The sequence below is a fragment of the Oryx dammah genome, unplaced genomic scaffold, assembly GCF_014754425.2.
Source record: "Oryx dammah isolate SB20612 unplaced genomic scaffold, SCBI_Odam_1.1 HiC_scaffold_17, whole genome shotgun sequence".
Classification (NCBI taxonomy): Eukaryota; Metazoa; Chordata; class Mammalia; order Artiodactyla; family Bovidae; genus Oryx; species Oryx dammah.
This window is the reverse complement of record NW_024070201.1, coordinates 1,701,450-1,723,169: the sequence shown is the minus strand read 5'-3', so window position 1 is coordinate 1,723,169 and position 21,720 is coordinate 1,701,450. Positions and strand designations below refer to the sequence as shown.

At 33.9% G+C, this 21,720-nt stretch overlaps 1 protein-coding gene across 7 annotated transcripts in view; it reads left to right on the top strand.

Annotated features, from left to right (window-relative positions):
* GRIA4 (glutamate ionotropic receptor AMPA type subunit 4) overlaps window positions 1–21,720 on the top strand; it is a 635,903-nt gene that overhangs the window by 553,640 nt on the left and 60,543 nt on the right. For 6 of the 7 annotated variants that reach the window (XM_040257825.1, XM_040257824.1, XM_040257823.1 and 3 more), the window contains 2 exons: window positions 8,580–8,690; window positions 16,390–16,596. In XM_040257825.1, the coding sequence (XP_040113759.1) occupies window positions 8,580–8,690; window positions 16,390–16,596 (318 nt within the window). Of the gene's footprint in view, window positions 1–8,579; window positions 8,691–9,973; window positions 11,171–16,389; window positions 16,597–21,720 lie in introns of those variants that run through there. The other variant, XM_040257831.1, reaches the window with a different exon arrangement.

Here is a 21,720-nt window from a genome sequence, read left to right as displayed (position 1 = left end):
AAATTCAATACAGCAGTCAAAGAAAAAGCATTTGGAAAGCCTAAAGCAGAAGAGATCACTTCCTGGTAGAGGAAAACAAATCAAAGAAGGCTGCATGGAGGAGCTGAGATTCAAAGTGAGGGTGTGAAGTTAGAGTTTGAATAGATAGAAATGGTACAGGCAAGATCCAAAGACAGGCTGGAGGCAGGATAATTAATGTCACACACTGGAAGATGGTAAAGGCTTTCAAAGTTGTGTTTTGCTCCAGTCTGTCATAGCGTGTGCTCCTTGATTTGAAGCTGCCATGAAAACCATCTCCAGACTTTCACCCTTTTAGTGGCATTGCTGTGAGTGCACACTGCTAGCCGATACAGAGCAGGCAAGAGCCTATATGATCCAGATCAGGTAGGGTAGAACACGAAATGGCAGTTTGAAAGGCAGGCTGTATGATGCACCCTTTTAAGTGTACTTCCTGAAGAAAAGGACGGAGATACGCTGCCAAGAAAAAATTTAATGTAAACACTGATTCTACTCACTCTGTAGCACACAGTTTGCAACAAGAAAGGAAGAAGCCCATTTTAAGCTAAGTCCCTCTGCTACCTATGGAGCAGAAAGAATATTCTACAAGTCCCTAAGAAAATTGACTAACTGGTAATCAGACTATCACATATCAAATTCTGCAAAATTAGCCATTTAAGTAGAACCTTTCTAAAATGCAAAAGACAGTCCATATTTCCCAAAACAGTAAGTACAAAAAGTAAAATGATCTCCTCATTAAAGAAAGAATAATGGAAAAAGGAAGCTGGTGGTAACTAGTGGTATCATCAAGTGAGATATTTAAAGCAGAGAATCTTTTCATGGCCTATTGAACCATGATGATAACAAAAATTAAGGTTTTTAGAGGAGAAATTTTTTTAAAAGTTGGGAAAGTAATGAACAATACATCTTCACACTCAGCTGATATTTGTCTAAAACTGTTAAAAGAAATCTGAAGTGTGAATTGGTGTAGACTTATCTATCCTTGTTTTTCTGGGGCATTCTGTCAGGAATATCAAACTTAAAAATGAACTCCTGTGAGAAACACTAAGCTGGTGAGTTTTGGCAGTATGTCTGAAAAGCAAGCAGTCATTCTTATAAACCGAACATTTGCCCATAAGGGAGCTATCTTTGTTTATATATATATACACATACATACACATAGTTCATTTCTTTTTTTAAATATAAATTTATTTATTTAAATTGGAGGTTAATTACTTTACAATATAGATAAGAGAGTTCGCGTATCAGTTCGCTGTATTCTCTAACAGAAAATTAACCAGAGTCTCATTAAACAGAATCCATAAAGCTCTTTCTGAAGTCTCAGTTTCTAAGTACTGTGGAATCTTCTAGGAATTCCAGTGATCTTACAAACATGCTCTAAAACCAGGCTTCCATGATTTCAATAATTCTTCAGGTCAGTTCAGTTCAGTCGCTCAGTCGTGTCTGACTCTTTGTGACCCCATGGACTGCAGTACACCAGGCCTTCCTGTCCATCACCAACTCCCAGAGTTTACTCAGACTCATGTCCACTGAGTCGGTGATGCCATCCAACCATCTCATCTTCTGTCATTCCCTTTTCCTCCTGCCTTCAATCTTTCCCACCATCAGGATCTTTTCAAATGAGTCAGTTCTTCACATCAGGTGGCCAAAGTATTGGAGTTTCAGCTTCAGCATCAGTCCTTCCAATGAATATTCAGAACTGATTTCCTTCAGGATGGACTGGGTGGATCTCCTTGCAGTCCAAGACACTCTCAAGAGTCTTCTCTAACACCAAGGTTCAAAACACTAATTCTTTTGTACTCAGCTTTCTTTAGAGCCCAACTCTCACATCCATACATGACTACTGGAGAAACCATAGCTTTGACTAGATAGACCTTTGTTAATCATAAATATTATATTTATTGAGAGTAGATTATATGCCAGACATATGAAGGAAAATTTTTGTACATTTTAATATTTAATCTTATAGCAATCTGAAAACTAGACATATTTTTCTCATTTTATATAAAAGAAAAGTAAGGTTCAGAGAAACTAAGTAACCTGCACAAGGATGTTCAACTAGAAAGAGATGGAGCTGGGGTGGAGACCAAGGCTCATTATCTAGCTTCAAAGCTACTCCCTTAACTGCCACAAAATGTTATCAGTCCCAGGGCCCATAACTTTTCTCCTCAAGGTTAGTATAAGTATTAAGCCATGTTTTTCAGGACAGATCTGGTCAAATCATCTCTCCCAGGAACCAACTTTGAGTAAAACAGAGGCTTCTCATGGCCCCTCAATCCCTACATTGCAGGCAAAGTCTACTGTAAATACAGAGATATTTGCTGTGTGTGGTGCTTAGTCACTCAGTTGTGTCCAACTCTTTAGCAATCCCATGAACTGCAACTCACCAGGCTCCTCTGTCCATGGGGATTCTCCAGGCAAGAATAGTGGAGTGGGTTGCCATGCCCTCCTCCAGGGGATCTTCCCAACCCAGGGATTGAACCCAGATCCCCCACATTGCAGGCGATTCTTTACCATCTGAGTCATCAGGGAAGCCCAATAATACTGGAATGGATAGCCTATCCTTTCTCCAGGAGATCTTCCTAACCCAGGACAGGGTTTCCTGCATTGCAGGCAGATTGTTTAACAACTGAACTACGAGGGAAGCCTCTACCATAAAAACAGAGATATTTACTCATACATTATATTATGGTTATGTTTGTGTACAATTCATCTTTAGGAATCCAAAAAAGACAAATATTTCTCTGATATTTCCTACAGTTTAGCAATTTAAATACTTGCCATATTTTTACATTACAAGAGCATTACAAAACTCTTCTTCACCCAGTTTCTTTCTCTAGAAGAAAAAACATGCCTACTTTCCACTTAAATGAGATCAGGCATGGGAAGAGTTCTTAGAGAGAAAAAATATTTCACATGAGGTTCTAGGTACAAACTTTAATATCTTTTACTTTAGGAAATGACTTTTGAGCTATTGTTCACCCTGAACTGTCTTTCTTCCCAGTAATTCCATGGTCCACATGACATCTATGTACAAACCATGGTTCTGTATCACAATACTTGGATTTATTTTTCAAAAATTCCAAGTAGATTTCAGATAAATAGATACAGTTGGGTAAATTTTTGGTTTTTAATTTGCCATTACTTCTAAATCATTTTTCTTGGGATGCAGGGAGATACTCATGAACCCACAGGTTGTCTTTAAATACAAAATATCAAGGTCTTGTCAATATCTGAAGACTCTCCAGAATGTGTCTCAGAGCTATAGTTTTTCTGTTGTGGAAACTCATTAACTCATTAACAAAGAAAATTTGCTTTCCCAGAGAATGGGCTGCTGAGATCTGGAAGGTGGCTGCATTTTAATAGAGTACTAAACTGTGAAACCTATTTTTATGTTGTAAACCATCATATGCAAAGGAAAATTAACAGGAAGCAACTGACATGCTTTTTAAATTATTTTTTTAAGTACATGTAGAAGTTGAGGAGAGGATAGATCTCACAGTACATTTATTTTGTTTTAATTAAATTTTTCACTGATATTAAATGTATTAGCACAAATTCCCTGAGAGCTCAGTTGATAAAGAATCCAACTGCAATGCAGGAGACCCCAGTTCAATTCCTGGGTTGAGAAGATTCACTGAAGAAGGGATGGGACACCCACTCCAGTATTCTTGGGCTTCCCTTGTGGCTCATATGGTAAAGAATCTGCCCGCAATATGGGAGACCTGGGTTTGATGCCTGAGTTGGGAAGATCCCTGGAAAAGGGAAAGGCTACCCACTCCAGTAATCTGGCCTACAGAATTCTGGCCTGGGGTGCAAAGGGTCAGACACAACTGAGTGACTTTTACTTTCACTTTCAAATTCATATGGGCAATTAAAAATAACTGCTGAATTGATTTATACTCATAATTTTGGATCAAACTAAGCAATGTGGCAAAACGTATTAAAAAATTATTTTTTCTATATTCTGTTAATTATCCCAGGGATGGGGGAGCCTGGTGGGCTGCTGTCTATGGGGTCGCACAGAGTCGGACACGACTGAAGCGACTTAGCAACAGCAGCAGCATACATGCAATATTTATAAATAATATAGTGTTTCTTTTTATATGCTAATGACTATTTTATTTTAACATGTTCATAAATACTAACATGACAGTAAAAACTTGAAGGAAACAAGACTTTCAAAACATATAGACCAGTGAGCAATTTGTTGTTGCTGTTAGTCTCTCAATTGTATCTGACTCTTTGTGACTCCATGGACTGGAGAAAACAAGGCTTCCCTGCAATCAATTGCATACATTTCATTGAAAACATGAGTTTTATCAACTGCATCTGGAAATTCAACAAAGAAGTTTCAGTTCAGTTCAGTTCAGTCGCTCAGTCGTGTCTGATTATTTGCGACCCCATGAGACCCCATGAACTGCAGCACGCCAGGCTTCCTGTCCATCACCAACTCCCGGAGTTCACCCAAACCTATGTCCATCGAGTCGGTGATGCCACCCAACCATCGCATCCTCTGTCGTCCCCTTCTCCTCCTGCCCTCAATCTTTCCCAGCATAAGGGTCTTTTCCAATGAGTCATTCTTCACATCAGGTGGCCAAAGTACTGGAGTTTCATTTTCAACATCAGTCCTTCCAATGAACACTCAGGACTGATCTCCTTTAGGATGGACTGGTTGGATCTCCCTGCAGTCCAAGGGACTCTCGAGAGTCTTCTCCAACACCACGGTTCAAATGCATCAATTCTTCGGCGCTCAGCTTTCTTTATAGTCCAACTCTCACATCCATACATGACCACTGGAAAACCCATACATAGTCTTGACTAGACGGACCTTTGTTGGCAAAGTAATGTCTCTGCTTTTTAGCAGAGGTTGGTGTCTAGGTTAGTCATAACTTTCCTTCCAAGAGTAAGCGTCTTTGCCTTTCATGGCTGCAGTCACCATCTGCAGTGATTTTGGAGCTCAGAAAAATAAAGTCAGCCACTGTTTCCACTGTTTCCCCATCTATTTCCCATGAAGTGATGGGACCAGATGCCATGATCTTAGTTTTCTGAATGTTGAGCTTTAAGCCAACTTTTTCACTCTCCTCTTTCACTTGCATCAAGAGGCTCTTTAATTCTTCTTCACTTTCTGCCATAAGAGTGATGTCATCTGCATATCTGAGGTTATTGATATTGCTCCTGGCAATCTTGATTCCAGCTGTGCTTCATCCAGTCCAGTGTTTCTCATGATGTACACTGCATATAAGTTCAATAAGCAGGGTGACAATATACAGCTTTGATGTACTCCTTTTCCTATTTGGAACCAGTCTGTTGTTCCATGTCCAGTTCTAACTGTTGCTTCCTGACTTGCATACAGATTTTTCAAGAGGGAGGTCAGGTGGTCTGGTATTCCCATCTCTTTCAGAATTTTCCACAGTTTGTTGTGATCCACACAGTCAAAGCTTTGGTGTAGTCAATAAAGCATAAATAGATGTTTTTCTGGAACTCTCCTGCTTTTTCCATGGTCCAGCGGATGTTGGCAATTTGATCTCTGGTTCCTCTGCCTTTTTAAAAACCAGCTTGAACATCTGGAAGTTCACCGTTCACATATTGCTGAAGCCTGGCTTGGAGAATTTTAAGCATTACTTTACTAGCGTGTGAAATGAGTGCAATTGTGCAGTAGTTTGAGCATTCTTTGGTATTGCCTTTTTTTGAGATTGGAATGAAACCTAACCTTTTCCAGTTCTGTGGCCACTGCTGAGTTTTCCAAATTTGCTGGCATATTGAGTTCAGCACTTTCACAGCATCATCTTTCAGGATTTGAAACAGCTCAACTGGAATTCCATCACCTCCACTAGCTTTGTTCGTAGTGATGCTTCCTAAGGCCCACTTGAGTTCACATTCAAGGATATTTGGCTCTAGGTGAATTATCACACCATCGTCCTTATCTGGGTTGAGAAGATCTTTTTTGTACAGTTCTTCTGTGTATTCTTGCCACCTCTTCTTAATGTCTTCTGCTTCTGTTAGGTCCTTGCCATTTCTGTCCTTTATCGAGCCCATCTTTGCATGAAATGTTCCCTTGGTATCTCTAATTTTGTTGAAGAGATCTCTAGTCTTTCCCATTATATTGTTTTCCTTTATTTCTTTGCATTGATCACTGAGGAAGGTTTTCTTATCTCTCCTTGCTATTTTTTGGAACTCTGCATTCAAATGAGTATATCTTTCCTTTTCTCCTTTCCATTTTTCTTCTCTTGTTTTCACAGCTATTTGTAAGGCCTCCTCGTACAGCCATTTTGCTTTTTTGCATTTCTTTTCCTTGCAGAAGGTCTTGATTCCTGTCTCCTGTACAATGTCATAAACCTCCATCCATAGTTCCTCAGGCACTCTGTCTATCAGATCTAGTCCCTTAAATCTATTTCTCACTTCTACTATATAGTCATAAGGGATTTAATTTAGGTCATATTTGAATGGTCTAGTGGTTTTCTCCACTTTCTTCAATTTCAGGTGAATTTGGCAATAAGGAGTTCATGATCTGAGCCACAGTCAGCTTCCAGTCTTGTTTTTGCTGACTGTATATAGTTTCTCCATCTTTGTCTGCAAACAATACAATCAATCTGATTTTGGTGTTGACCATCTGGTGATGTCCATGTGTAGACTCTTCTATTGTGTTGTTGGAAGAGGGTGTTTGCTATGACTAGTGAGTTCTCTTGATAGAGTTATATTAGCCTTTGCCCTCCTTCATTTCATACTCCAAGGCCAAATTTGCCGGTTATTCCAGGTGTTTCTTAACTTCCTACTTTTGCATTCCAGTCCCCTATAATGAAAAAGACATCTTTTTTGGGTGTTAGTTCTAGAAGGCCTTGTAGGTCTTCATAGAACCGTTCAACTTCAACTTCTTCAGCATTACTGGACTTGGATTACCGTGATATTGAATGGATTGCATTGGAAACGAACAGAGATCATTCTGCCATTTTTGAGATTGCATCCACGTACTGCATTTTGGACTCTTTTGTTGACAATGATGGTTACTCCATTTCTTCTAAGGGATTCCTGCCCACAGTAGTAGATATAATGGTCATCTGAGTTAAATTCACCCATTCCAGTCCGTCTTAGTTCTCTGATTCCTAGAATGTTGATGTTCACTCTTGTCATCTCCTGTTTGACCACTACCAATTTGCCTTGATTCATGGACCTGACATTCCAGGTTCCTATGCAATATTGCTCCTTACAGCATCAAACATTGCTTCTATCACCAGTCCCATTCATCTTGTTTTTGCTTTGGCTCCATCCCTTCATTCTTGCTGGAGTTATTTCTCCACTGATCTCCAGTAGCATATTGGGCACCTACCTACCTGGGGAGTTCATATTTCAGTGTTCTATATTTTTGCCTTTTCATACTGTTCATGGGGTTCTCAAGGCAAGAATACTGAACTGGTTTTCCATTCCCTTCTCCAGTGAACCACATTCTGTCAGACCTCTCCACCATGACCTGTCCAGTTGGGGTGGCCCCATATGGCATGGCTTAGTTTTCTGAGTTAGATAAGGCTGTGGTCCATGTGATCAGATTGGCTAGTTGTCTGTGATTGTGGTTTCAGTCTGTCTGGCCTCTGATCCCCTCTCTCAGTGCCTACCGTCTTACTTGGGTTTCACTTACCTTGAAAGAAGTTTGGCAAGCATTAAATGAACACTAATTTGGGTGTATGTAGCATAACAGTAAAGTATAAGTACCATAAGAGTAAAGTATATGGACTTGTAATTGCACCTACCATTATATTTGCTGTATGTATAAACTTTAAGATGCATTTTTTTAAGCATTGATTACAGTGTCTGTCAGAGAGCAAGCAGTAAAGTAGTCTGCATTCTGAAAAGAATCTTAAATTTACAGTAGAATCCCATTTTAGTTTGTTACTTTGTATAGTGCTTAATTAATTACTTAATATATTTTATGGAAAAGAGTTTGCTTCAAGTCTAAATGAGTAATATAAGGATTTGAAATGTTAAAAATACAAATTTAAATTTTCAAAAGTGAAAATATTAAGTAATCATTAACATTTGATATATTTAGCATTTTAGAAATGGTAAGATTCTTATCTAGAGGCTAGGTTATATGAAACCAAAAACTATTTCTATATTGCTTTAAAATACACAAATCAATTTTTTAAAAACATCCTGTACATGTGCCCCCATGTAAATCTATTCTCTTTACTATAAAATCTGTAACATTATTGATAAAAATCATGTAAATTAAGTATAGAATTTTCCAATCAATCTCACTACAAGAGCATCAGAACAAAATGGATTCCATCTGTATCTATATTCTTTTTTGAACCCATTCATTCTCAATGTCTTAGCTAGTCCATGAATGTATTCATAAATTGTAAAGTTGGCAAATGTGTAAGTAGGTAGCATCATTAACATAGAAAAACTGGCTCATCATCAATTAAGAAAACTTCCAAACACATTTTTTGTGTGTGTGCTTTATAAATTTGTTTTGTTTTCTTATTAATAATTCTCATTGTTCCAATAAGAACTAGAGAAAACTCTTCTAAAATGTGTTTTCAACATTTTTCTCTCTTTGACAGGTTGGGTACTGGAATGATATGGACAAATTAGTCTTGATTCAAGATGTACCTACTCTTGGCAATGACACAGCAGCGATTGAAAACAGAACAGTTGTTGTAACCACTATTATGGTAAGTTTTGGTCTGTGTTTTATGATGTTTCGTTTTGCCCACAGGCAATTTTAATTCCCAGCTATGTGAAGGCTGCATCTTAGTGATGGTGGCATTGATGTTCTGATCAACAAAAGTCTATTGAGGCTTTGAATAAGTTTGTCCTGAACTCATTTCAGTACTTTTATTTGTATTATCTTTTGTTACATTATTGTTCTTGGAAAAATGCTCAGATGTTAAAAACTGAAACTCTTTCATTGGAAATGAATCAAATGCTAAGATTTCAAAGGACAAAAGAATGAACATGATCAACAACTAATCACATGAAATACCCAGTAGTAAACATCGTATATTGTTACTATGTTTTTAAAACATCAATGTAATAATAGCTAATAGTGTTCAACATTATAATTTTCAGGTACTTTATTAATTTAATAATGATTTGCATTGTCTTTATAATAGAGATATGAATGTTAAGATTTTAATGAGCATGTTTTACACAACTGTATGCTTTAAAAATAAATTTTGTTTTATATTTACTTCACAAAGGAGTTTTTGTACCGATTATTTTTCTCATTGACCTTTGGGGGGAAAATGCATTAAAATTTATTGAAATTCTCCTAAATTAATAAAAATATGATCTTCATTCGGTCACACTATAAAATGAAAAATACTCTAAATCTTAAGTCTACTTTTTCAAAGAGATTCTCATGAAATTATCTTTTAAATAGTGTATCTCATATTTTTCTCTTCTAAATTCAAACATACTCTTTAGAGTCAATGCTAGTCAAAGGAGATCAACAATCGGTAACTGTTTCTATCTAATTTTAAGTTACATATCCTCAGCTCACTGTCTCATTTAGCAGGAAACATTTTTAACTTTTATAAAGGCCTTACTCTAAATGAATAAACTATTTTCTGTAATTTAATTTTTAGCTTATGTAATTTTAACTTTATGTTTTTAGTAATGTCAAGTTATTTCCAACATTTTGACACTGAGGTCAAAGCATGAACATGCCAGAGAAAAGCTTTCACATGTTGCAATTAATTTTATCAGTGTTGCACTACCAGCTAGCAACTTAATTTGTCAAGCCTTAATTGGAAGTTTATAATTTTAGAATTCAAACCAACCAACAGGAGTTTTTGTGTATGAATGAAAAATATATCTTCTAACTTAATTGTGTAATGCATGGGACTTAAATATATATATATATATATATATGTATATGTACATATATATATATGTTCCTAAAAAAGACACAGTAATGGAAAGTCATACTTCAGTACAGTCCTCCTCTTTTCAGCCTCTGATGAAGAATCCTATTTTAAGAAATTGATCAAGAAAGAAATGAGCTCCACGTTGTTCGACTATTCCTAACTAAAGCTCAAGTCTTGTTCTTCTGTGTAGTAAATTTAAGCTAATTGTTCATTCTTCTTGGATGATCAACTCTGGACTACCAGAAAAAAAAAAAAAAAAAACATTTATTTTTAAGTTCTGTGACTTTCCTGAGATACTAGAACAAAGAAGAATTAATCCTCATCTTTTTCAAGAAACTAAATGTTGAAAAATAATACTTAATTCTGACATATCGATTCCCATATCTTGAAATGAGGTCATTGTACATAAATGATGGAATTTTATCACTTCTAATTCCAAGAGTAGATTTTATAAACGTAAATATCTATGAATTTGCATCCTTCTTTTCTGGATACACATAGTTGCTTTCTTTAATTTTTTTTTTCTGAAATTTTGCCTGTTCTACATGAAATAAGGTGTTTTAGTGTTCATTATAGGTATAATGTAGATTCTGTTATTAAAGGGGGTGGAGATACAATTCGTCAGGCCACAATATTTAATTAGTTTTGCAAGCATGGCTATTTTTCAGAAAGCATGCTGTCAAAAAATGAGTAAAAATGATTGAAAAATCCAATTGTTTCCTATATATATAAAGACTATTCTGTACAGTTATCTTTTCTTTTTGACAGTGATGTCACCAATATTTTTGCAATGAAAATAGTGCAGTACTAGTATCTGTCTTTTGTATAAAAATGTAATCTCTATATAAATAATACCTATGATCTTTGCAACTTCAATAATTCAAAAACAAGTATGCTAGCATCCTTTCGCCGAAAGTGTTCCTTGTATTTGCTTTTGTTGATATTATCCCAGGACCTATGACATCTCCATCATCTCTTTCTTCTTGAAAGAAATGTGCTTTTTTGTAGATGAATGAGATATTGACACTGGTGTATTATAATCCCTCAGATTAAGTTGAAAATTTTCAACAGGAATGGAATTGGTTAGATGTTAAACTATGTGCAAGACAGATATCTAGACATAAAAAGAAGGCTGTTGTGACACTGGAACTCATTCATTTTGATAAAATTGTTATGACTTTGCTGTTCTACCATTTGTCTTTCCTTTGTGTATGTTGTTATTTACATGTTGATACACTGTAATAGTATGTGGTATTGTTGAATAAAGTTGATTGAGAAATTTATTTATTCATTCAAAAATATTTATTAAGCGTCTGCTATTTGCTAGGCACAGTTATAAGCCTGAGATATGTTAGACAAGAAAACAAACCAAAATCCTGCACTTTAAGTTGAATTTTAATTCTAATGAGAGAAAGTAGACAAGAAACATAATAAGTATAGTAGATACCATTTTTTCAATAAAATGTGTCTTTAGCTTTTGCATTGCTGAAATCTATTTGTTTTATGTCTTCATTTTAATGACTAACTTATTCTTCCTGAATATAGTCATACTGAATATAACAACAAAATCTAAATAAAAGTAAGTTTGACACTTTCATTGCATGAGAATCATGACTACAAAATTGAAAGATCTAAAGTTTTGGATTCAGATGCTCAACATTTTTTCTCTTTAAGACTTAGTGACTAAAACTTTTATAAAATTTGTAAAATTTATGAGACTGTGACCACGTTAATTTAACATTTTACATTTAAAATAAACAACCTAAGGAAGCCAAATCTGTGCCACGTGGTTTAGCTAAATGTAGCAATTGAGGGAAAAGTGGTTTGCAGTAGACATTGGGGTGGTGGTTTCCTCTGTAATTTCACTACTTTCTTTTGCTGAACTCTCTGGAAAAGGAGAGATGCAATTAAATTTCAGTCAATCTCATTTTTCCCCAAATCTTTCACTGAAAGTAAATGAAACTTATAACTTATTACTAAACTAAGAATGCATTTCTTACCATCTCATTAACTCAACAATCCTTTTGGAAATTTTTCCACAAAATCCAAATTTATTCACTGCAGTATCATAATTACTTTATAAGCCTTAAAACAATTTTACTTATAACATTCCTTCCAGGAATATTTTTTATTCTTTTTTATGAGTTGTTTGATAGTTTATCTTTTTATGTGGAATTTTGTAAATGCACTGCACATAGATACATATGTATATACAATATACAAGTGCATATTTATACATACATATAAATATCTATACAGATTTTTTTTAAGTTTAGAATGAGTTTATTGATAACCACAAAATGACTTGCTGAGCTTTTGGTGGGCTGTGGTACATATACACAATGGAGTATTACTCAGCCATTAAAAAGAATACATTTGAATCAGTTCTAATGAGATGGATGAAATTGGAGCCTATTATACAGAGTGAAGTAAGCCAGAAAGAAAAACATCAATACAGTATACAGATTTGTTTATTTTCTTTCTTGTACAAAATATTAATCTTCCCAATACATGCATCTGCTTCCAATAAGTTTATAACTCAATGCTTTTAAATGTTATTTCTAATAAACTTAAAATTACACCACTATTAAATTTACTGATTTCTTATGAATTGATAATAGCATTTTAATATTCACTTTTAAGAATTTTACCCATAGGATATATTATCTACATTAAGATTCTTTGGATAAAAGCAAATATCCACATAGCAAATAACTTTTGATATTACTGATTTTATTATTTTACCTGTTTTCAACTAGTGGTTTCAATGATTATATTTGTGATGTTTAGAAAATTTTAAAGATTTTCCAATAAATATATACTTTGACAGTTTTATTTTTGCTAAATAGCAAGACAAATATTCCAAACAAAAGTTTTCTCAGTAGAAAAATGATACTTTATTTATTGAAAATCATCTTAATTCATTTATATAGGCATTTTCATAAGCAAACCCTAATGCCATAGCTTTAGACAGACATTAATTTCTTTCCTGAAATAGCAGAGCAGATGTAGAACCCTATGCATATGGAAATTGTACTAATAAATTCATAATCACTAAGAAGTAATGCATTTCAAATAACTTTTTTAAGGAATTGTTGTCCCACAGAACACAGCAATTGATAACAAAAATGGTCAGTTATAGTCTTCCATTTTAATTCACAATTGAGAACCTGGGGCTCCAGAAGAGTGCTTATCAAAGATGGTCCACAAACACCCCTTAATGATTGACTATAACTCATTTTTTACTATTCTGAAAAGACTTGGTATTTTCTTCAGCATAACTTTGTATTGAGTCTCCTCAAGTATGCAGTGTTTGAAGAGCAACTTACCCATAAATTATCAGGTTTGAGATGGGACAAAAGAAAAGGTTGAGAGCATGTTGAGGATTTGCTGCTAATTTGGATTTAACATGAAAGAAAAGAGAAATGAGACAGATTCAAAGAAACTGGAAAGAGCTGAGCATTTATGAGAGATCTTGTTCGAGAAATGCCTAGCTGTTCTTTCCTTTCGTTCTTCCATCTTCCTGAGTATGATCATCTTATTTCTCTTAATTTGCATGCACCAATATTTGAATCTCAACAATTATTCATGCCCCTAAGAGTCAGACATGACTTAGTGACTGAACAGCAACAAACTTCTAATCAATATTTTCAGTTTTGTTTGTTAGGAAAACAAAAATCTGATGGGTGCTGCTATCCAAAAAAGAAAGTGAAAAATATCAAAAACACTAAATAAATTTGTATTTAGTGTATTTTAAAACAAGCCTGTTTCAAAAGAGATGATCTGGACCTCACTGATATTTACTTTCCTTTTGAACCTCTGAACCAGAAGTTCTAATGTAAATACCTTGCCATGATATTCTTATTTAGGAAGCATTGATAGACCAGGAAATCTTTATATTTATTGAGTACCAGACACTATGAGGAAATGTAGAAAGGTATTAATTCATTGTTTTTTCAAAACTTTCATTCACTGAAAATACAGAAATTCATATGTTTAATCTTGTCTTCTCTCTTGTTAAATCATATGAAATCTCAAATAGTTGCATATATTTTGACAGATGCTACAGTAGCTTCAACAATGTCCAGACATTTCACATTATGGGTTCAATTTCCACTCCTGCTAGTTCTGTGAAATTGAACAATTTGTTGAAATTCTTTAAGCTTAAATTTTCCATCTGCAAAATGGGAAATGCCTATCTCAAAATGGCAGTGTGAAAAATAAATAAAAGGATACCATTAAATAACGGTTAAATAACTTTGTACTTGACGCAGAGCAAGCGCTAAATAACTGAGGGCTTGTATTATTTTTTACTATATATTTTATTATGTATGGTGGTCTCCCACCATTCTCACTCCTGTACCTTTATTACAAAGAATTTAATCATAATTGTAAGAGAATGAGGAGCATATATAATTTATTTTTATACCCCTAGTTCCGAGCAAGTTGCCTGGCACACAGCAGGTATTTATCAAATATTTGAGTAAATATTGAAAATGCAGCTTTTAATGAAACAAATTATTCACTATATAATGTAGAGGGGATTTTGCAAGCTAGATGATAATACTAGCTAAAGAGACTTCTGTACACAAGCTAATACACATTTGAGGGCCAAAATTCATGTGTTCAAGTATTTCAGACTCTTTAGAATTTATCAACCTTAGTAGCAAGTGTGAACTTTAGCGGTACTCCTTTTGAAAACCTCTCATTTGTTACATTAACAGTCATTTCATTAGAATGTTAAGGATTGTGAAAATATGCAATTTGTGCTTGTTTATGCATATCCTTCCATATTTTAACTATCGCAAGAAGAAAAGAGACAAGATGAAAGTACTGGTTCATTTTAAGTAATATTCCATAACATATCTTAGAAATTAACAATCTTGCAACAACTTACAATTTTTATAACCACATTCATATTTTGCAAAATGATTTATATCTGGAGAATGTTTTCTTTAAGCTAACAAATAATTTTCTTCTATCTAAAGAGATAATTAGCTGCCTTTATTTTGTAGGTGGAGAAATTTCTTAACCAAGTCCAGTGTTAGAATATCCATCAAATTCAAGGAAGAAGTGAGAGACTTCTGGTTCTTTTGGCCATGTCTACCTAAAGCAGGATTTAAGAAAATAATACAAGATCAAATCCTAAACAATTGCCCACAATAGAGTTATTTAGGGCATTTCTATGAGAAAATCACATATTATATAATTTACACTTCTATTGCTTTTTGAAATAGTTTCTATAGTTACAAAGTATTTTAAAACAAAATCAGAATTAGTGTAGACTGTCATGTAATGCAAAGTAAATCATCTTCTAATCCAGAGTTTTAAGAACAAGTTCAACTTTCCAATCTACAGATTTGCTGGGAGAAAAGAAGATACGTATTAAAATTACTAAATGAATATCACAGTGCTATTTTATAAAATATATATCATGACTTCAATAACATTGTAGTCAAAAGTGGTCATTCCTTGTCTGCAAATGATTAATAAATCTGAAATGTGACCTGGAGTTCTGTATGTACCGCATGTTCACTGAGCCTATCTTTTAGTTGGTGGCATTAGGTTTTATTTATAAAATCAAGTGCTTTTCTGCTAATGTCATTTAGTTTCACAGATTTTAAATGGTTTGGTTTAGGGGTGTGTGTGTATGTGTGTGTGTGTGTGTGTGTATGTATGTACCAAAAACTGTTCAGTTATTATGAATTAGCAGTAATCTTTTCATTTCACAATAATTCTTCATCCTATTTCATCTTATTGCTTCAAAAACTAAATGAGACTATTACTAGAAATATTACTTGAAGAGTTATGATTTTCACAACTGGGAAAAATTATTAGCTTCCATTGGGAACATATTTTTATAATAGAATAAAAATTCTTGGATCACAACCTTATTAAAGCCAAGATACAGGACAATTTTAGGAAAACCAATTTAATACAAATTAGTATATAAAATGTTAAGGACTGCTAATTTGTTTCTTCTTTGCACTTGCTAAATACCTGCTCTGACCAAGGCATCTTGCTAAATCCCAGAGAGCAAAGAAAAATAATATGGCTCTTTTCCTGAAGGAAGTCACAGTTGAATGTCAACAAAATGCAGAATACAGAGACCTATGACTTTGAATAAGTCTTTTATTGCACAAAGTTGATTCCTAAGTAGTCTTCAATTCATGAGATACTTTGAAAATGGTAATCCCATTGCCATAGATGATAATTTATGCTTCTCTAGTCAATTATTAACATATATTTTTCCTATCACAGTCACAGTGCTAAGTATGTAATAATCACTCAAAAGAAATTTATTTTAAAGATTCTATTTTTAGTATAAAAACAACATCTATAAAGCAACTTAATATACTTCTAAGCTTAGTTATATATTCATCTGTTTTATTATCAATTTCTTGCCACACAAAACCATGTGTTAAGTTCTGAAAGTGAAAGTTGCATAGAATTTTTAATGTTTCATAATTTCTCCTTTACAGTTCTACTTCTCTCATTATAGGAATCCCCATATGTTATGTACAAGAAAAATCATGAAATGTTTGAAGGAAATGACAAGTATGAAGGATACTGTGTAGATCTGGCATCTGAAATTGCAAAACATATTGGTATCAAGTATAAAATTGCCATTGTCCCTGATGGAAAATATGGAGCAAGGGATGCAGACACAAAAATATGGAATGGGATGGTAGGAGAACTTGTTTATGGGGTAAGCAAATCAGTCTATTAGAAAATTTACTTACATCAACCTGAAAGTTCTTTTCACTTGGGCACATATCAATTGTTAAATGTCTATTGTTGTTGTTGTTGTTTTTAATTTGCAGTTACATTCAAAGAAGCATATATGATGTCAAATATTTCTCTATTTCACTAGTAGTGTAATTTCCTAACAATTAGGGAAACTAATACTTGATAACTTCAAAAAGATAAAAACCCAGAATATGATATTCTATTTAAAAAAAAAAAAAACACTAACTTCAGTATCTATGATGATTGTTCTCTTAAGCTTGATGCTGCTATACCAGAGACATGTTTTGAGAGCTACAGAACAGCTCCATTACTTATCTGTTACTTGATAATTGTAGGAGCAGATTTCCTTTAACAGCATAAAGTTGAGCCTTATTTTAGCTAATTATTTATATTTCTATTGGTTGTATTTACAAGTAAATATCTTTTAAATTATTAGTGAAGCAATCGGCAAACTAGCTAGCATATATTAAAGACTCACCAATAATGTGAAATTCTTACAACTCTGCTGAACACAATAAATTTAAACTTACATGCAATGACATCATTGCTTCCAACATAGTAAACACAAAAGCGATAATTTATTCCATAGTGGGCCTCACATGAAAGCATGTCATGCCCTTCCCTTTGAGTTCACCAGATTTTTAGTGTACATATTCAAAGTGAAAGTGAAGTCACTTAGTCGTGTCTAAATTTTTGTGACCCCATGAACTGTAGCCTACCACACTTATCCATCCATGGGATTTTCCAGGCAAGAGTACTGGAGTGGGTTGTCATTTCCTTCTCCAGAGGATCTTCCCAACCCAGGGATTGAACCTGGGTCTCCCGCATTGTAGGCAGACATTTTACCATCTGAGCCACCAGGGAAGTCATACATATTCAAAATCAAGGGCAAATTCAGTGTAGCCATTCCTGCCTGAAGTAGAACAAGATTGGTCTCTTCAGCTAACATTGCAGTGTTAAAATCAAGCCAGTATTTATCAATTGCCAGTGATGGTATATTTCCAAAGTCCCAAAATCAAACCTAGAGCCCACAGTGAGTTCTATTAATCAAGTAACCAATAAAAGTCATATACACTTGAAATGTATTCTGAAATTTCCTATAAGCCAATTTACATTTCACAAATTTCATGTTCAAAACACATTCTGTCTGATTAATTCTCCAAGACTCTCTTTAAAAATTAAGAATACACAACAGTAATCCTTCCCCAGGAAAGAATAAAGGTAGAACAAGTTAGAACATTGGGCTTCCCAGGTAGCTCTAGTGATAAAGAATCTGCCCACAATGCAGGGAGCTTGGGTTTGATCCGTGGGCCAGGAAGATCCCCTGGAGAAGGGCAAGGCAACCCACTCCAGTTAGAACATAACTGAAGTATCTAGAGGGGTTCACTTTTGAGCCAGAACTGCAGTTCAATACTTTTGCATTTCTACACCCTGCTTTCAGACCATGAAAAAAATGAACATTCTCTGCACAGAACAGCTATAACAGTAAGAAGAAATTATTTGGCATTAAAAAGCAATTCGTTAGCTTTATATTCATTTGAAAGAACTGCTGACTAGTTAGATGCCCTAAATGAGGAAAACAAAATTTTCAGTCTTAAAAAATCAAAAAGTATTTTACTACTGGGCTCTTCAACAGTTTGATATTGAGCTTTAATTCTCAAAGAAAAAGAGTTCTTAAAACATGTGTTTGTTGGTAATGTATTAAACTTTATGGTTTTAAATGTGAACGCTAACCTAGTGCCTAGAACTACACTAATTTATTTACCTTCAGAAAACACTATTTAGTATTTCATCCCAAAAACGCATTCTTGAATTGTCAGTTAATCTTGGACCAGGTAACTAATCAGTCATTTTCTACAATTGTTACATCTCTCTCCTCTGGAGTCCTTAGCAAGTTGGTAACCCAGGCTCACTCCTTTGCAAGTGTTCTTGATGATGTTTTATTGGGAGAATATTGTTTAAATAGTGAAAACAAGTGATATGAAGGGAGTAGTATAATTAAAAACAACACAACTGTATCCCTAGAACATGTGTCACACGGCACAGAAAGTCACAAAGCCAGTCTGTTCTCAGAGAGAAGATAACATAATGGTTATTACCCTTTATTGATTCCTCAGCCAGTTTGCAAGGATTTAAATAATCTGATCTTTGCCACTTGAGCTGTCCTATTTTTTCCCGAAAAGAATCTTTGTTCATGTCTCATATACTTTCCACAGATTTGATATTTTCCATTCTGGTGTCTGCAAAGCCTTTACTTGCCTCTCAACTACTTTTTTTTTCTTTTCTTAGTGCTAATGCACATTCTCAGTTTACAAGCCCTAAGTAAAACTCTGTATATATTCTTCTGCTCAACAAAGCCAGCAAGATGATTAACTTTGAGTCCGCTTATTTATTTTTTATACTTTATCTTTTGCAAACCTTGTTACTGTAATTGTTAGGAATAGGTTATCTGCCAGACACTTAGATGTTATCCCAGCACACCACCAAGTGGTTACCCCAAGGCTTGAAACCTCCCTTACACTTTCAGGTTCTTTCTTCCTGTCACTACTGCACATTGCAACAAATTCCTCATAGGATCTTCTGTGGTATACTGCTCCAGGGCCTTTTCTGTGCCTTTCTGTACTTCTGTATGTATATTTTAACCAAAGACATTTTTCTCAGAGCAAATTCCATGTCCTGCCAACACTAGAATTACTTGTGGTATGTGTTAAAATGCTTGTTCATCAGCCTCACTCCAGAAGTCATTGAGAATCCAAATATTATCAAGCTTTTACAAGAAACATTTTTCACAATTTTGGGAATCACTGAGAGCTAATGGAACAAGACAAATGCAGCAACTCCAAAGTTAGCCGAGAAAACTCAGATGCATCTTCTGTTCCCCGGCCTCTTTCAGAATTTCAAGTGTGTCCTTACTGAGCATTGCCGTCACCACTGTTATCTAATGTTTTCTTTCCACTGCACCTAGTTTTATGTGCTGGAGACTCCTTTATTTCTATTCATGCTTCTCTACCTTTAGGGTGTTTACTCTCATTAATGGCCACTTGTATAAGTAAAAACTTTCAGAAGATACTACACAGAACAGTGTAGTATTCAAAAGGTGGTATTTCACATCACAGAAAGGAAGCATTATCCATTTCTTCCTACTGGTAAAGCAGGACAATTTTGTAATACATTATCATGTAATATGCTAGATAAATTATAGAGGGATTATAGGTACTAGAATAAAGTATATATTGAGGTTGATCAAACACTATTAGAAGGGTTTTTCTAAGCATGAAACCAAAGGCTGAAAATACAAAAATATAATTTTATACGGCTACAACAAAATTTTAAAACATGTATACTAAAGTATCACAAACCAAGTAATGTAAATAAAATGATGACTAGAAGAATATTTAAATATATATATTGAAAAAAATATTTTAAAATATTTTAAACATATAAATTAGTGAGCAAAAAAAGAATAGCCCTTATGGAAGTGGGGAAGATTATGACAAGTAATATATAAAAGGAGTAAAATTGTCCATTTTACAAAAATTTTAAAAATTCAAGTCAGTACAATGAGATTAGCAAATTGGTGAAGATAAATGAGAATAAATGAAAAAATCCCCTAGAAATACACAGGGAATATCCAGGGTTCAAAGCTGAAGATGCTTTCACACACTGCTGATAACAATACAAATTTGCATGATCTTTAGGGAGAAAAATTGGGCAAAATATGTAATGAGCATTAAATAACAAAGATATATGTGAGGATTTGTCTTCAGAGTTGTTTATATCACCATTGTTATAAATTGTGTAAACCTGGGAACAATACAGATATCCCCCCAAAATAAATTGAATGAGTCAATTTTGATACTTTAACATGATAAAATATTTGCAATCATTTAGACTTATTTTTACTATATATATTGAAATAATGTTGAAATACCTCATCATATTCTCTTGAGAAAAGGAATTATAAAATATCATGTTCTATATTATCCAATTTTAAAATAAGAAATAATATTCATAAAATAATTTCTGATAGGGCATATTTAAAAAATAAGAGTAATGAAGGAAATGAAGATAACTTTTCTTAATTTTCTGTTTCTGTTTTTATATTCTATATCTACTTCATATATCCCTGTGTAATGAAAATTAAACAAATAATAATAACTTTGGGGAAGTAATAACCTCTCAAAAATGATTCTGACTTGTGTATGATACATAGTCATTTTTTATATGAACTAAATTTATTCCCACTTGAAAGCTGTATGCACTTACTTTTCAGACACTCAGTGGAAGGTATGACAACAAAAGTACATTTCCCATTCTAACCCTCCAGTTGCCTTTGTACCAAGCTGCTGGCCATCCTATCAATCCAGGGGCCTAAAGATATATAGAGTGAATATAAAAGTGGTAGCTACTATGTAAGAACATATATGTTTGTGTTTCAGAATCCATTTTAATACCAAATATTTTCCTTCTAAAATAAATAATCAAAAAAACCTTTCTCATTTGTAGATCGTATAACAATTTACAGTTTTTTCACCATATTTCATTTCATTTCATTTTAGTGATGACCTGATTTAACAGAAATACAGTCTCAAATTGCAGAGCTTCTATGATGTGTAAAACTAATTTGAGTCTCAGTCTCAACCATCTGTAAAACAATGATAAGCATAACATTCTTTATCTGTTTACGATGGTTAAGTGAGAAGCCATTCAAAACAGTTAAATCCGCATAGACATAAAATCTCTCAGTAACTGTTCAGTAAATGTTTTATTGTTTTATTAAGATTTATTTAATAATCACAATAATGTAATGAGGTAAACAAGAAAGAAAATGTCTTAATTTTGGAGATATGGAAACTGGTTCAGAAAAGTTACTCAGAATCACAACATAAAAGTGGAAGCTGGTATCTTATTAATAAAATTTATAAGAATTGAATGTACCATTTCCAAAATTTTTTTAGAAATTGAAAGTAGAAATCAAAGTATGTGAATAGGAAGAAATAAATGCCAATTTCCAGATTTTTGTTTATATTCTGGGTTGAAAAATGTCAAATGACAGGTTTCTTCTATTTTACAAACACAAGCT